General features: G+C 34.0%; 2 protein-coding genes across 2 annotated transcripts; one reads left to right on the top strand and one right to left on the bottom strand.

Moving 5' to 3' along the window:
• Positions 1 to 1,279: 1,279 nt before the first annotated feature.
• LOC122596670 (FT-interacting protein 1-like) lies at positions 1,280 to 3,999 on the bottom strand. The gene is made up of 2 exons (XM_043769288.1): positions 2,582 to 3,999; positions 1,280 to 2,373 (listed from the first exon to the last, which is right to left on the bottom strand). Exons 1-2 carry the CDS (start codon positions 3,909 to 3,911, stop codon positions 1,382 to 1,384), a joined length of 2,322 nt encoding a protein of 773 aa, XP_043625223.1. The 5' UTR covers positions 3,912 to 3,999; the 3' UTR covers positions 1,280 to 1,381.
• A 3,027-nt stretch (positions 4,000 to 7,026) lies between these two features.
• Positions 7,027 to 16,563, top strand: LOC122595036 (chaperone protein dnaJ GFA2, mitochondrial-like). Its single transcript, XM_043767316.1, has 18 exons — positions 7,027 to 7,238; positions 7,313 to 7,412; positions 7,519 to 7,587; positions 8,261 to 8,346; positions 8,474 to 8,557; positions 8,822 to 8,860; positions 9,404 to 9,484; positions 10,594 to 10,638; positions 10,729 to 10,816; positions 10,908 to 10,972; positions 11,055 to 11,129; positions 12,474 to 12,546; positions 13,851 to 13,942; positions 14,089 to 14,160; positions 15,298 to 15,354; positions 15,432 to 15,480; positions 15,576 to 15,642; positions 16,176 to 16,563. The coding sequence occupies exons 1-18, from the start codon at positions 7,182 to 7,184 to the stop codon at positions 16,270 to 16,272; spliced, it is 1,296 nt and encodes a 431-aa protein (XP_043623251.1). The 5' UTR covers positions 7,027 to 7,181; the 3' UTR covers positions 16,273 to 16,563.
• Positions 16,564 to 17,129: the final 566 nt, after the last annotated feature.

The raw sequence follows: 17,129 nt of genomic DNA, 5'->3' as shown, positions 1-17,129 counted from the left end.
TATTTAGTCATTGCTGACCAAAACTTGTTCGATCCCTCAGCCTCAAAAACTTTGTTTATGTTCTTTCCAAGAGCCACGGTGATTGCTTGAGCAGTCTGGTCTGGCAATTTGAACCCAAATTCATCATGATATAGGGCATCAGTAATTACTTCTGCAAATCCACTAATAATCACGGTTTACCTAACTTGAATGTCGGGTTTTGATCTAAAAGTAAACTGTGAATCCAGAGGTTCTATTTTTGTCTCGTATCTTTTTCCGCCTCCAATTGTATAGCATAAAGTTTTGCTCCAACTTTTTTCCCCTCATTGTTGGGTTGTTGGCAATACATGTGAAGTTGATGGTGTGAAGGTAGACATATTCATCTTATTTTTGGCATTTGGATTTTCGAATGCACTATATATAAAACAAAGTATTAGCATTAGTTAATGTCACAATTATCTTTCAGGAATAATCACAAATGGTTGATGCCCTTTCTTCCGTCCTTCCAATTTATAATGTGAATGGCATAAGTGGCTAAGTGTTAGGCTGCTCTCTACAACTTTACCAGGAATGAATTACTTTAAGCTCGTATTATTGACTGTGATTTGACTCGACTTGACTAAAATTCCACTAAACCAGCCTAGCTTGTTACCTGGCTAATCTGTTTTGTCACCTCCAATTCTCTAAGTATGCTTGCAAATTGATGTTCATGCTCGCTTCTATTTTCATAAGCTATATTATACTCGAGTTTTATTAATAATGTATAGGAAATAACAGGATGTCTCAGGACCAGAACTTTTTTGATGCAGCATTGATATAATCAATCGAGGTTGTTACTGATCTTTAACACTATCTGGGAAGTTGTTTGGTAAAGATTTTAGCTAGCTAGTCATGTTGAACTCAACTAATGAACCGACATCTTTTCTGGGTACAAACTCAATCTTAAATTGGATGATGTAAGAAACTAATGTCAATATATAACTTTATTGGTTACTTTCTAGGTTTTAGAGTGAATACCCTTGAGATTATATGTCCAACATTCGCATGTATTTGTTATCGGTCCATAAAGTGATATCAGTCTTTCTAGCTGTAACCTTATGACTTACTTTTTCCTCTTGTGTTATTCCTCCAATGGCTACTAAAATTTGGAATCTATATATTGTACATGTACTATATAACTTAAACATTTATACATGTGTTATTTTGAAAAGCTCAAATGGGTCAATAGAAAAGCGTATGTTCCTGGCTTGTTCTGTTTTTGGGCTTGAATTGTGTAAAAAACTGAAAAACATTGATTTATATAGTTATTTAGGTTACATTGAAATTGGAATTGAAGATGCTATAAAACCAAAATGAGGAAAACATTAGATAATTAAGAGACTCTTCCTTGATTTGATGAGAGTTAAAGTAAGCTATCTGATTTAGCAGGCAGGCGCTTAAAAAAGTTGCTAGGAACCGAAGGCAGCTTGCTTCTGAACTTAGGGTGTCGTAACATATACAATCCCCCAACTAACGTGACCACCCTAAAGGGAGTGACGTAAAGAATCACTGCTGAGATGAGGCTGAAAACAACAAAGAGACTAGTGGCTCGTGGGTCTCTCCAGCTAAGTAAAGACCCGACCCGTTCACCTTGTGTAGCCAGATCTCCCACCACGGTTTGGATCCTTCCAGCTATACTTCTTATCCGGTCATACCTCATTCTAACTATGTCTGGCTGTCTTGATGTAGGGAAAGTGTCAAACTCTTCATCAAGCTCGTCGGGATGAACCGCCTCAGCCCATGAGAGTTTTGGGTCCATGTGAGGTGGGTGTCGGGCCCGGAACCTATAGTTCCATAGTCCGATTAGAAACATATAGAGACATATAGTGGGAAGTATGAGCTCCGGATACCATAACAAGATCAAAAACAAGATATGAACCAGGACTGTTGTGATCGGGTTTCTCCATTCGCAGACATTGTTGAACCACTTGCTCACGGAAAACAAACCTGAAAGCAACGACATGATCCGGAAGAAGTTTGCTTTGCTTCTTCTCATGCTCCAAATATGAGAATCAACATCTAACATGTACTCAACCACCTCTTTTCGGAGAGGTGGTTCAGCCCGACCTAGTCGAACTGCCACTATATTCATCGCTTGGTACCTTAAAGTGTCGACTTGGTTGACTGTTAACGGGTTCAGATAATGCATCTTCGGTAACAAAGGGTGGCCATAGATATAGACCATGTTAGCTAGTGATAAGGTGGTGAATCGGACTGCAAGTTGGAGCTCTCCCATCTTCTTTACCCCAGAAGGGTGAAGGACCAGTAGTGGGTACGAATGTGTGTATATTCGATGAGCTTCAAGAGTTGATAACCGAATCCTCACCTTCCCGATTCTTGCATCTCTTCCTGTACCTATAGAAGTGGCAATTCAACCCATTCAATTATGAAATGTAGGTATATTTTTATCTTTAAAGTCAGATGGTAATAAAGGATTAGCTAAAAAGGAAAAGGATCAAAAGTTGTTCTGGGTGTATTATTAGGTAAGATTTTTGGACATAACAGGTTAACCCTGACCCGATCCACCCACCCACCCATATTTCTACCTCTGCATACGGCATACCTGGTTTCTCAGCTCCCAAGTGACAATTATCAAAAACACCCATCGTGATGACAGTACACGGATCATAAACTTCCCAAGTGTATTGCTCGTTCCACTTTGGGCTAAGGGTGTCAAGAATAGTCCGTGTTCGAACCCATTTCTGTCCATACTTAGCCACACAATAAGCATCAGTCGACCCACGCCCATCTTTCATCTTCATAGGGAGCAACCCTTGGGCACCCAAAATCCCAACTTCAAGAATCCCACAAGGCTGCTTCCATAGTTGCTTAGCAGTCGGTCTTGTATCACTAATATACAAAGTCGATTCATCTAGAACATGATACGCACCTTCTAAACAAACACGAATGTGTACTCTACTTGAAAACTTACTCTCACCAACACCGTACCTCTCGAGATTGAACCATCTAGAATGAACGGGCCTATGGTCTAATCTCTTCTCAAACATTGTTAATGGAAGACTTAATGTCCCCAAAACCTCGTCTCTAGAATGATGAACCCGATCCTCAATGGTTAACACCAAATGTTCTTCAAATGGCTCTGCAGCAACAAACACGAAATCCTCATTCCATAAAGGATTCATCGTCCTCACGGAACTTATCTTCGTCCTTACTACCTGGTTCCCGACTTCAACTTTCATTGAAACTTCTGGAACACGTCCCCTGTCGTTCGCTATAACATCTTGAGCTTCTATTACATTTACTCTTAAATACCAAAGTTTTGGAGAAACATATACTTTTGACCTAACATTAAAAACACCTTCACCGTGAGCAAACGAAGCATCAGAATGCCACGCCTCAGGGAACGCCTCGTCAGCTTGTGTTCCCATCCAAACAGCAAGCATGATCTCGCCTTGTCCACGTCTGTCATCCAACCTATACCATTGAGCCGCTAACGGGCTATCAGGTGGGACACGTGTCGTAACCTCATTTAAATCAAAAACTACTTTCCCAATATATTCATCTCTCCCAAACATCTCCTTATCTTTCACATAAACTTCTAAAATAGATGATTGAACACGCTCTTTTGAAAACGCAAACACTTGGTTCCATTCAGGGTTCGTTTTCTTTTCAAAGTGCCTTGTTCGACCTCTGTAGTTCCCGAGCTTGACCTCAACATAGGGGTCAACACCTAAAGAAAGTTCTTTAGCCTTTACAACTCGAACATAAAGATGGTGAGTTTGCTCAACAAGATCATATGTACTTGTTAATCTCTCACCCCCAAGATGCGGGTTTGTGTTTTTTAGCTCGTAATCATCTTGTTGAAGGGTCGGATTGATCCCACCAGAAACGGGTTCATGGGTCATATTTTGACGGTTTCTTAATCGGATCATTTTTTATGTTTACTGAAAGTGTTTTTGTGTTTCTAAGATACGAGGATAACTAGTTCAGTTTTATGAGCATGGGCTGAAGAAGACAGCATCATACGTAGTTAGATGTCTTAAACTTTTGTGTGTGTTCATTCTTTGCTTGTTTAAAAAGGTATAACCCATGAATACATGCATGCATTATGTGATGATTGCTTGTTTTGTGAGTAATGTTAAAAGAGGAGATTCTTGAGCATATATAATTAATTAAATTAAGCTACAGAAACTAGTGGTGAGATAGAGGAGAATGGGGGCAAAGCATATAAGCTTTCTTTTGAAACATGAGACTTATTTTTATGGGATGAACATTTTATACTAACTACTCCTTTTTTCTTTATACCAATAAATGTGTTTACTCTACAATACAATATCGCACATTTTGATGATGTAATACACTGATGATATATGACTAAAAGATGTGAATGTATGAATAAATATCTGTATTAATAATAACATTATCATGTAAAGTCAATATACTTTTTATTATGTAACTTGAATCTGTAAATTTTTAGTTACTAGGAACTTATGTGAAACCAAAATTTGATGTTAAGAGACTTGTTTGCTTGATTGGAAGAAACCGATTTGAATAAATCTTGCATGATTTTGGCTTTTGGGCTAAAATCTTATATAAAAACATTATGTTCGCAACTAAACACCCATCTAATAGTTCCACCTCTTATGAAAATTTATGAAAAGTTAAATAAGATCTTAATGGTATCTGTTATGTCAAATGAAACAACATACATGTGTAGTTAGATTTTGTTTGTACATTTACTACAAACAATCTTTAGAATTATAAAGGCACTATAAGTAAAAGAAGAAGAAGAAAAAGCTCTTATGATGGAAGTTGTGAAAGTTTACATGTAAAATAATCTTTGTAATGACCACTTTTGCCTTTTTGTTCAAATTACTTCTTTGTATGAATCATAAGCCAAATCGATGATAATATGCTTTACTTCATTGCCTGTTTCTTCTTCTTTTTGGTCTAGGACATTCCATTCTTTGCTTAACCAATACAAAAAGTTTCTAAAGATTGCAAAAGAAATTGAAAGAAAGAAAATAAGTGATTAAACTATTTTAAGTTGGTGTTAATATTAATTTTTCCTGTATAAACGTAGATAGGATAAATATAGTTATTTGGTTTTTCGGAGATTTGCTCTGTTTACTATTGCGGACCAATAATTTGGTTTGCTTAATAGCTATTAACATTTTATAAAAATTGCTTTAGTACTAGGCTTGATACTTGCATTTTGTTGTGAGGTTGTGATTTCAAATGTGATAGAGAATAAAAGGTTTGGACCAAAATAAAAATCAAGCAGCGAAGATTAAAATATGTTGAAAATTTGGATAAAATTTATAAAATGTCAAACTACGTTACAAGTAAAGCATGGTAAAATTTAGTGATGACATTATATAAATTGTAAAAAATTATGTAGACAAACTGTAGTAAAAATTCAGAACGCATCAACAATTCAATGGCTAGATTATGACAGATAGAAAACTTGACAATTAAAAAGTCAAATTCTATTTGTTGACCATATTATTACAGCCCAAAATTTAATCATCTGATTAAAAATAAAAGCTAAAATGCTATTTTATTTACCCACTAGTTAATCAACCCGGGTTCAACCCGGACATGTTAATTAAAATTTTAAAATTATAAAATATAATATAAATTTTATGTAATTTTGTTCTTAAAACATTATAACTTGATATAAATTTAATAATTTAACTAACACAATAATTATATAAGTTAATAAATCAATTAAGTAAATTAAAAAACATTTTATTTGTAATATTATATTAGAGAGAATTTTTATTCTTTAAATAAATGATCAATATTTTCATTAAACATGTAAAGGGTTATGTCCTATTTTATTTATATATGACATCATAATTAGATAAAAAGTTTTTAAGATGAAATATGGATTTGCCACATCAAAAACTTTATAAAAATACCTATAAAATTATCTGATTAAAAATAAAAAGCTAAAATGCTATTTTATTTACCCACTAGTTAATCATTCCGGGTTCAACCCGGGCATGTTAATTAAAATTTTAAAATTATAAAATATAATATAAAATTTTATGTAATTTTGTTCTTAAAACATTATAACTTGATATAAATTTAATAATTTAACTAACACAATAATTATATAAGTTAATAAATCAATTAAATAAATTAAAAGACATTTTATTTGTAATATTATATAAGAGAGAATTTTTATTCTTTAAATAAATGATCAATATTTTCATTAAATATGTAAGGGGTTATTTCCTATTTTATTTATACATGATATTATAATTAGATAAAAAGTTTTTTAAGATGAAATATGAATTTGCCACATCCAAAACTTTATAAAAGTATTTATAAAAAAACAATTTTGTTTTATTATATATAAAGATAGAGATGTATTTTAATAATTAAATTTAAAATGCACCATGATTAGTGACTAAACGTATTAATATGCATGTATACCTTTGATTTATGAAGAATGGACAATTCTTTTTCTTAAAACTAGCACGTTACTCGCGCAATTCGGCGGTGATCATGGTGGCGACGATGTGGTGGTAGGTGCGACGGTTGGTGACAGATGAGGCGTCGATTGGTGTAGATTATTAATATAAATGGTTAATGGAGATATTTTAAAAGATAAAAGATTGATAGTGTAACGTAATCATTAATGTTAAGAGGTAGTGTAACTGAAAATATTTGAGTGCTAAGTGAAAATATTATATATTTTAAGGGTAGTAGATTAAAATATTACATGGAAGAGCATTTTAGACATTTCCTCCTATGTAACTTTCAACATGGGGGTATTTTCTTTAATAAATAGTATAAATATATATATTTTTTACATTATAAGACGTTTGTACTTAAATAAAACGAGTATTTCAAAAATCAACTTAGCATGTGTCATAACTTTATTTTAGTTTTTTTTTTTCTTTATTTTCTTAAGTAAAAAAAATAGGTTTGGAAAGAAAATCATAATACGAAATATGATTAAAAGAGTTTTTTTTTAATTTTATTTTTAAGTTAATTGCAAAACAATCCATAAACACAGGGGAAAACTAGAAAGTCCTGTCCCTAGAAGCTTCTGAACCAAGTAGCAGTAGAAACCATCTTCCAAATTAAATTAGGGTTCATTAGGGTTTTACCAAATATTCCCGTTATACCCTAATTCCTTATATTATTATTATAATTATAATTCAGAAATTAAAACCCAATTTTCACAAATGTTTCGTTCTAAACTCATTGCATGGGTTGTTCGCCGCTCCCTCCATAACAATTCTGTATGTAATCATATATATATGTATATGTTTATATATATATATGATATAATAATACTTTTGTGATTGATGTGTAGGTTTATGAATCAGTGGTGAAAGGAGGAGGTTTTAGGAAGTTTGGATCATCATCAATTCATGGCCAATACAAGATTCCCCATTATTACAATTACAGAAATGGTATTCTTTAATATAATGTGTGTGTGTGTGTATATATATATTTTGTTTTTTGTTTTGGAGATTTCTAAAGAGGCAATACTGAGACAGGGATGATGTTTTGTTTCAGTTATGAATTCGAGATATGGGCGATGTCTTGGAACGGTTAATGGAAATGCTAGAGCGATCCATAGCACTTGTATGTAATAAAGCTCTTTGCTTTTATTCGATATAGTCATATAACGTTTCTGCTCGTTTTGTATCAATCTGTTAGTCGTTTTTGATTGATTGTTCCTTTTTTATCTACTACATCATTCTGTTACTGATGGCTAGGCTTGTTTGTATTAGTCATCTTAGTGAACTGCCTTTTCATCAACCACATCTTAGCATCTTTCGTCCTAGTGAATCACATAGTCCTCTTAAAAATTATGGGCTTTCCTGCTGTTAGGCTTCATATAATTCTGTTTTTTGATCATCTTATGAAAGCTGCCAATAAAGGAGTCTCACTGAGTAAGGAGCATCTCATTTTAATCACTCTCACTTTCTTCTCTAAGTTTTGATACCGGGAAAATTGTATACAAAATCAGGAACAATAAACTGAAACAACTCTATAGGGGTGTCAAATAAGCTTTAACTTATCCTGATCATAGTTACATGCTTTTTGACAAATTTGAAATAACTTTATAGAGGTGTACTAATAATCCTTCTTAAATGCACTGCCTCAATTTACTCAAGGCAGGGAAGAATAAGTAAAAGAATTTCTGGGACTGCAATTTGTGTTTAACCGTATGTTAATACACTGATTGATTTCTGTAAGATGTTGAAAGTTTTCTAGTCTCCCTGACATCTGGACCTTTTTTTATGTTCACCAGCATACATGGCTGCAAAAGATTTTTATGATACGCTTGGAGTCAGTAAGAATGCAACTGCGTCAGAAATCAAGAAAGCCTATTATGGGGTTTGTACTTCTCTGTTTGAGTTTTCTGTTCATCCGCTGAAAGTATTTTACATGTGTGGAATTAATTAGATGCACATTCATGTAAATTTTATATATAAATAGTTATCATGTTATTTGGCAAATGTAGCTAGCCAAGAAGTGGCACCCTGATGCAAATAAAGATGATCCTGAATCGGAAACAAGGTTTCAGGAAATTTCGAAGGCATATGAGGTACTAATGTGGTGTCTAAATTTTGACGTTTCTTAACTAATTATATATGCCTCACTCTCGTCTCCTAAACTGTTACAGGAGATACTAACGTTTTGTTGTTTAACAATGCTAGAAAAAGTGTAATTGTTTTAGAAACTTTATATTTTGGGATTGCATGATTATGCTAACAACATATATGATCTACACCTCAACTTGAAAGCCTACAAGAGCTTGCATACAAGTATACAAAGTGAGAAGGCTCACAAATACTCTGTTTCTTTGCAGGTTCTGAAGGATGAGGAGAAACGGGCACAGTATGACCAGGTTCTTAATTCTTATACAACCCTTGTTATGTAAATTTTTAGTGCTGCTCTTTTAGATTTTCTGCCGATTTTTCGTGGGGTATACTAAGTTCACACTTTATATTAATGTTCCTAGTTGATCATATGTCTAAGTGCTTACTTCTTGTGCTATAATTTGTCATTAGAGTTGCTAGTGAAATAGAGAGTACAACCAGAGATGTGTCTAATAGGTCATTAAAATGTGCCCTTAGGGCGCTTTTTTTTCCCGGGACCATGCTTTTTTGCGCTGCTTGTATAAGTCCCTTTTGCGGTCATTGCGCATTGAGTGCGCCTTCGCCCTTGACAACTATGTCATTAAATACATATAAACCAATTTATAGCCTCTTTTTGTCCTTCGTCTGCATCCAGTGGCTTTTCATTGAAATTTTTTTCATTGCTGTATTCATCTTGTATACATCGTATATTAGTTATACTTTTGTTACTTCTTATATTGTTGATATAGCATCGTATTTTTTCTTCGTACATTTTTTATTTGCTTACGTATATATTTACTTCATGTCTTCAGTTGGGCCATGAAAATTTTGAGGGAGGTGGAGCTGGTCCTGGTGCAGGGTCTTGGGGCAATCCATTTCAGGACATTAATGATGTGAGTTTTTGATAGTTAAATAGTTAATGTGAACAAACACGGCCTTATAAACATTTTGGTCACAGTGACAATGATTTCAAACATGTTCATGAACCTAAAAGGCTAGAACTAGTTACCTGTTTTATGATTGTCTTAGAAATGGCTTAACATCAGATCCTTTAGGCGCATAATATGTGTGCATAGTTATTTCTCTTCTCCATAGTAAAGATCATATATAAGAAATATACACACACACATGTACATACATATGTTATATGCATCTATGCATATGGTTATAGATTAAAGAAATCGTAAATACCAAGTTCAACAATTTCAGGATATAAGGCATGAAGCATCACATCGTATCACTTTAGTATGTCAGGAATTTTTGCAAATTTTCCAATTAAAGTACGTTGCAAACACAACATCTCGTGTCAGTGTTTTACTGAACAAAAAGTTTTCATCAGCAGAAACAAGAAAGTAACCTGCTTTACAGAAATATTGCAGAAAATGCCAATACTGTAGCACTAAAAGTATGATTTTAAGCACTCAAAGTATAATTTACATCAATACACAGGAAACAAGCGTGTCTTATCTTTTTTCATATTATATGAGCATACCAAAAATACTGTTATATAAAGGGTTAAAGTACTACTTTAAAGTGCAACCTTTCTTTGTATCACACTAGTATTCTTTTTTTTAATTACATATATGCACCAGGAAAAAAAGATGTCTACATTACAGGTAGTATTAATGAACTTCCTTTTTAAATTGATTTGCATAGGATAGTACAAGCATAAGACAGGTTAAAATAAAAGAGCTGTGGTACATGAGTTCTGATTCAGATTATAAAAGTTATCTCTACCAAAGCAAACACTAAAATGAAGTAGAGGTACAAAAGGGAAATGAACAAAGGACAACCAAAATGAAGTAGAATCCTTGCTATTTTAATATTCTGTAATAGTTGGATGCAAATGGAGATATCACCCTTTGTCAATAACATATGAAATCCTATATTATAGTTGTCGACAATATCTGATTTGCGGACGCTTTCTTTTTGACGTTAATGCAACTCTCCCAAGTAGTATCCTTTCTATTATAGCTCATTTATTCTTGTTTTTTTTCTGCAGATTTTTGGTTTTGGGCGTCAGAAATTCGGTGGCCAGGACCTAAAGGTCTTAGTTCAGTGCAATTTTTTCTGTGCTGTTTATGCATTTGATTAGCCATCTCTTTTCTAATTTCTTTTTTTCTTGTACGATGAATAGATATCCCTTGAAATTTCATTTATGGAGGCTGTTCAGGGATGTACCAAAAATATAACGTTCCACACTGACTTGCCCTGTGAAACTTGTGGTATGATACACTCATTTAGCAATTAATACATTTTCTGCTTCTTTGATATTTACTGGTTTAGCTTATTGAACTTACTTTTGCTGATTGGCAGGCGGAAGTGGTGTTCCTCCTGGAACAAAGCCAGAGACTTGTAAGCGCTGCCAAGGAGCAGGCATGGTGGGTTTCATGATAGTTTATATTTTTCTAAAGTTTTGTAATCTTAATACATGAAGGCTAACATGTGGCTCCTCATCACCAGACAATCAGTCAAAATGGTCCATTCCGAATCCAGGTCACTTGCCCTCAATGCCGTGGAACTGGTAAATATGTTAAGGTATGTGGCAAAATATAATGAACAAAAGAGTTGTGTTTCGAATAAAATAATATTAGCTAAAGTTATCTAAAGCTAGCAGGGCTACATGTGTCATTCATGGTCTGATCTTAGTTGGTTTTTGCATTACTAAATTATACATTTGTTAGTTATAGTTTTCTTGGTTATGTGAAAGCTGAAAGATATCTGCCATGGGCATGCAAAGTGTGCCGCAGGTACACCTACCTTTAAATCCCTGGTCTTTTGTTCAGGGTCAGGAGAGACACATTCAAGGTGCGCGCCTAGACTATGGTGGTGTGGATCTTGTCATCTTGTGATTAAGCGGTCTGTTTACTGTTTTCGGGCTTTTGATCTATTTTCTTCATTTGAGCGGCCAAGAGACAAAATGCTCTACTCCACATCTGTGTCCTAGACAGGATATGAAGTTTTGAACCCTCACCATTTGGTCGAGGGACAGCTAGTAATATCTTATTCTGCTAGATCAAACGTTTTGTTATCCAGGCTTTGGATCTTATTAGTGTCGTAAACTTAGCCATCAGGTTAAGACTTACAAGAGAACCCTAGAGTATAAACCAAGTCCTAGATCATTACGGCTTCGTCATGGAAATGACTACTTCTATCTTTTAAGTTAAGTTTTTCTTTTGTGAAGTATGAAATATGAATGCTGGGTTTTTTTTTTGAACGGCAAAGGTCTACTCACACCTATCCATCTATGCCTGCTGGGACTTGAACCCACAAAATTTTTTGTATCTGGGGCACACTGGGTAGCACTAGGCCAAATCCACATTGGTAATGAAACCTCGTGTATGCATGCATGCATGCAGATGTTCAGGCTCCAAATGTGTATCAGTGTTTTGCTTCCTTTTATTTGATCGGTATGCATGATGCAATATATGTATCTAGCTAGTTAGTATGCATGTTAGTTGCATTATTGATGCTGTTAAGAGTAAGCTTTATACTTGTATGTAGTAGCATATGCATATGATAGTAAGTTTGTATAGTTAGTAATTAGTTATAGTAAGTATTGTTTTATGCATTTAGCGACTGGCCATAACCAGCAGCATCCAATATTTGTAGTAATGTATGTATGTAGCTATGACCAGATGCAATAGCTATGTGTCATTGTGTGTATGTGATACTTCAGCATGCTGTGTTCACACATTTATGACTTATGAGGCCAACGCCTGTCAGGCTATGCCTATGTGCCATGAGCTTGCCGAAATGCAGTGATGCAGAAATGCAGTTAAACAATTTTCGTGCTTTCTTTTCTCTGTTGTATCTGTCTTATGCTTCACATGTTTTCTTTAAGTATTAGAATTATGACTTACAGTGCTGGCTGACTTGCAGAGTTTATGCAAGTCATGCAATGGACAGAGAGTGGTGAGAGGACCAAAAACTTTGAAAGTTACTATAATGCCAGGTATTTTATGATTTTGATTTTTTTTTTTAATGGCTTATGATTTTGATTTTTTTTTTTAATGGCTTATGATTTTGATATCTCTTGTCTTTGTTTATGCATATTGAGGAGTGTGAGTGAATAAGGAACTGGATTACACTTGGGGTTATTTTGATTTCATATATATATTTTTTATTTCGCGGAACATGATCTTAATATATACTAAAAGGCAACTGACCTAACCTCAATTGACCAATCACAACTTTTAATTTATCTAAATTAAGATTTTCAACATGTGATTAAATCAAGCTTAATAAATCGACCAAAGCTATTCGACCAACTCTATTTGGTTTGGATAAACTATAAATCATACACCATATCTATATATACTAATAATACATGCCACCTCCTATTTAATTTGGATAAACTATATATATAAATTATACCAACAAACTTCAACATATCTGTTAATTTGGTTTATGATATTAATATTTAAAAGAGATTTATATGACCAAGACCTATATGCTGAAACACACAAACACTTCAAACAAATCCCACACAACCACTCCAACCATAAAATCATAAATCTCCTTCCTAACAATTGTCTATACACACGAGAAGGTACAAACTTCTCAATATCTACAACGTTGGTTTGTATCTATACCGTCCAGTTTTCACACACAAACAGTTGTATGTTGCGATCTCTCGGGTGCTGATATGCGACAAAGATGGGAAGACAAAAACATCACAACGAATGCTGTTTACAAAAAAGTATTGCAAAAGATGAATAATGATATATGATTTTTTTAAACCATTTGATTTATCATTCAATATTTACATTTAAATACTTCAATTTGTTAAACTATAGTTTCACATTTTAACCTATAAGTAATTTTCTCAAGCATATACTATTTCTTATATTGATAATTTTATAAACCCCGTGTATTTGACACGGGTAAATATGGCACTCGAAGGGAGTACATTCTTAATTCTGCTACTTTACTCGGTTATTCAAAGTTCACTTTGTTTAGGAACACAAGATGGATTAAGTAGCATATATTGTTGACGAAACGGCCAAGTTTAATTAACTTCTGTCTGGGTTATGGATCGACACTTAAGTTACTTCAGATGGATTAATGTCTTAGATTATATCCTTTTATTTTTCATGTCAAGTACAATTATTTTGTAATTGACTGTACATTTGTTTGTGGAATCATGAAGATAGTGTACATATTTATAGATCATTTGTATAAGCAATCGGTGATCAGAAGAGTCATATAAATGTAAAATTATAATTTGTTGATTCATTCAGTGTTTGGAATCTGCAGGGGTAGATACAAACGAAGAATTAAGGATGTCCGGGGCTGGTGGAGCAGATCCTGATGGCAACCGGCCGGGTGATCTTTATCTTGTTATCAAGGTAAAGATCAAGTTACATTTAGTTGGCTAGGTAGCACACACATGTATATACATGTGTGTACACATGCTTATAATGCATATGTATAAAGCCTTAAGTTTAAATTCATATCTTGTATGTATTTTATATATGTTATGATAACTTTCTAGGTCCAAGAAGATCCTATTTTTCGCCGAGAAGGACCTGATATTCATGTTGATGCTGCACTGAATGTCACTCAGGTAATAATGAACTAAGGTGAAAAACCATCTTAAGTTCACATAGAACTTTAACTTCTATTGGAAACCTTGCCCTCTTTGATTATTGCCACATTGGGACATAAGCAACCTTTTTGAACTAGAGCATGCTTTTCTAAGAAACATTTAAATATTCACCTTAAATTAACTGGCTGCATAAGCAAGCATGAACTACTTAGTTGTCCCTGAAGCAACTCTCAGTTGTAGGTTCTCTTAAGAAAGGTTTGACCTCTAAGTCTACAGCATTTAAGTTAGCAGTTTTCCAATTTAGTTCCACCATGTTGCTGTCATTGAAACTGACCAACGAATAGGAAGATGTGCTTCTAGCAGAGTCTTAAATATAAGGATATGATTGCCTTTACTAGTTCACAATTTCTATTCTTTTTACACGAGAACTATTTGAGACAAAATATGTGATATGTAACACTCTCTGATTAAAAAAAGTATCTACAGTAGTATTGTATATGTTGATGTAAGATTTTGAGTTATTTGAAAACCATTGATGATGATGAGGTGGCACCTAAGGAGGTGCTTTAGTTGATGATGAGAAATGACAAAAGATCAAGATGAAGCCAAAAGTTTTCTTTACCCATGTTAGTGCTGTCACGCAGTTTAATTTAAACGGTGACATGACAGACAAAATAAGGGTCCTATTTTGGGAATAATAATTAAAATAGGGATAAATGTTTAACATGTTTGGCACTGGACTAAGGCTGCAGTCTGATGCTTAATTGAGGGACAATTTATGCAGTTGAGCCTGCTAAAAAAATACATCAATTTGTGTGGTTTTGGTGAGTGCTAAGCTTAGTGGTAGTGTTGACAAAAATCGACTTCAACCAACACGTGAAGTACAAAACTACCAACCAGACACAAATCTAACAGATCTGATAATCAACATGTAGGTAAGCTAATCAAGGCAATTTTATTTTGATTATTAATCTCTATATGTATGTCATAGAACTTTCTGAGTGGAGTAATGACATCAGTGTGTAAAACTCCTGCGTCCTGGCAGTTGTTTTATTACTGTTAGTTTATCTATTCGATTCTTTTCTTCTTATTCCGGTTTTTTCATGGAAGTTTGTAACTAATTAAAAGGATGGTTGTCCTGTTCTCTACTTGCAGGCAATCTTGGGAGGGACTATTCAGATTCCAACATTAACGGGAGATGTTGTTCTTAAGGTTCTGTCTACATTAACTTACAATTAACTATGGTGTTTTTTTGTTAAAGTTCTTAAATGTAATTATTGTATATGCAGGTTCGTCCAGGAACCCAACCTGGTCAGAAAGTAGTTTTGAAGGGAAAAGGTAGGCTTAATGATAGTTTTGAAGGGAAATGTACTGTCTGGAGTTTATCTTCCTTCGTTTAGGATCAAGTAATGTTTTGATCTGTTCTGGATCAGGAATTAAACCAAGAAATTCGTACTTCCAAGGAAACCAATATGTGCACTTCAATGTCAGCATGCCAACGTATGTTTTCTTGCTCTTTCCCTGTGCAAGTCTTGCTGATTATCAAGGGTTTTTTTGTGTGTCTCTAAGGCACACAATTATTTATTTTGAAGAATCGTAGAATAAAACCTGCCAACCGATGCATCGTTTGGGGATTACAACCTGTATCATAAAGATTAGAGATAAATATAAATGTGTTTTTTTTATCAATAAAGCTATTGCTCATCTTAATGATGTTAAGAATAAATGATAGAGGTAATAGGAAGAATTATCCAAGGTTCTAGGGTTTAGGAATAATCAGGACATAAGTATTGTAATCATTCCAATGGTAGTTATGTAGAGTTATCAACTGTAATAGTTATGTAGTAAACCTAATACTGGTAGACTGGAGTAAATAAAATCACATTCAGCCTACCAAGTCAAGAATCATATAGGGTAGAAATCTGCTTTGCTATGAAAACATATAACAATATAAGTTCTCTTGATATCCGAATTTGACAAGCGAAGTGAACTAAAGGTATATTCTATGTGGATATCTGTTTTTATGTATTCAGGAGTTTAACTAAAAGACAACGTGAGTTGATCGAAGAGTTTGCAAAAGAAGAGCAAGGTGAATATGAGAAAGGGGCTGCAGCTGGGGCATCTAGGTAGCGCTGCATTAAGAATGGTTTCAAGGAAAATGAGATTTTTTGCGGATATGTCATCTCGACTTCAATAGGTGGATGGAGCCTCCAAAGTTTTGATCCGGAAAGTGCTGCCATTGGAGCATTTAACTTACAGATATGTATTGATTTTGAACAAAACATTAAGTTAGTGAATCATTATGATTTATGGTCCGAGTCTGTGTACCCTAGCATAATCTGTCTTGAAATATTAATTGTTGTATATATTAATAAGTTGCCTTTTTCCAGGTTGGGTTAGAATGGCAATTCTCACTTTGTAGCTGTTTTGTTTTAAGTTAGTAGTGCTATTCTACATTGGTATAAAAAAGATGCCAATGGGGCTGTTGAAAGAGATATACGGAAAATATAAAATCAGTTCTCAGACCAACCTATTTAGTGTTTGTTTTTATCTCATTTTGCTTTTGATTTGGAGAGAAATTTTACGTATATGTTTTTGGGTAATAAGTCAATATTTGAAACAGTAGATGCTTTGAAAGCGTAACACAATCTAAAACTGCAACCTCAAGTGTTGGATGATTTTGATTGCTGGATGGAGAGACCTGATTGTTACATTTAAATCTAGGTTTGTGATTATTGCTACAATTAAATTAGTATTATAAATGTTGTTATGCCTAACTAGCAATAATGAACTTTTTTGATCGAAGTTTGTCAATCCTTAGTCGATGGAAAGTATCCTGACATATGCCTTCAAACTGTTTTCCTATAATTAAAGGAAACAAATTTTGCACAAAGAAAATTTAGATTTTTATGTGCATTCCTTCGCTGCCGCCCAACTGTATAGTACATTGCAGAGTGAAACATGTCCAGTACAAATTACTCGATTCT

This window comes from Erigeron canadensis, chromosome 4 (genome assembly GCF_010389155.1).
Source record: "Erigeron canadensis isolate Cc75 chromosome 4, C_canadensis_v1, whole genome shotgun sequence".
NCBI lineage: Eukaryota > Viridiplantae > Streptophyta > Magnoliopsida > Asterales > Asteraceae > Erigeron > Erigeron canadensis.
The sequence above is the reverse complement of the archived record's forward strand: the minus strand, read 5'-3'. Positions and strand labels throughout refer to the sequence as shown.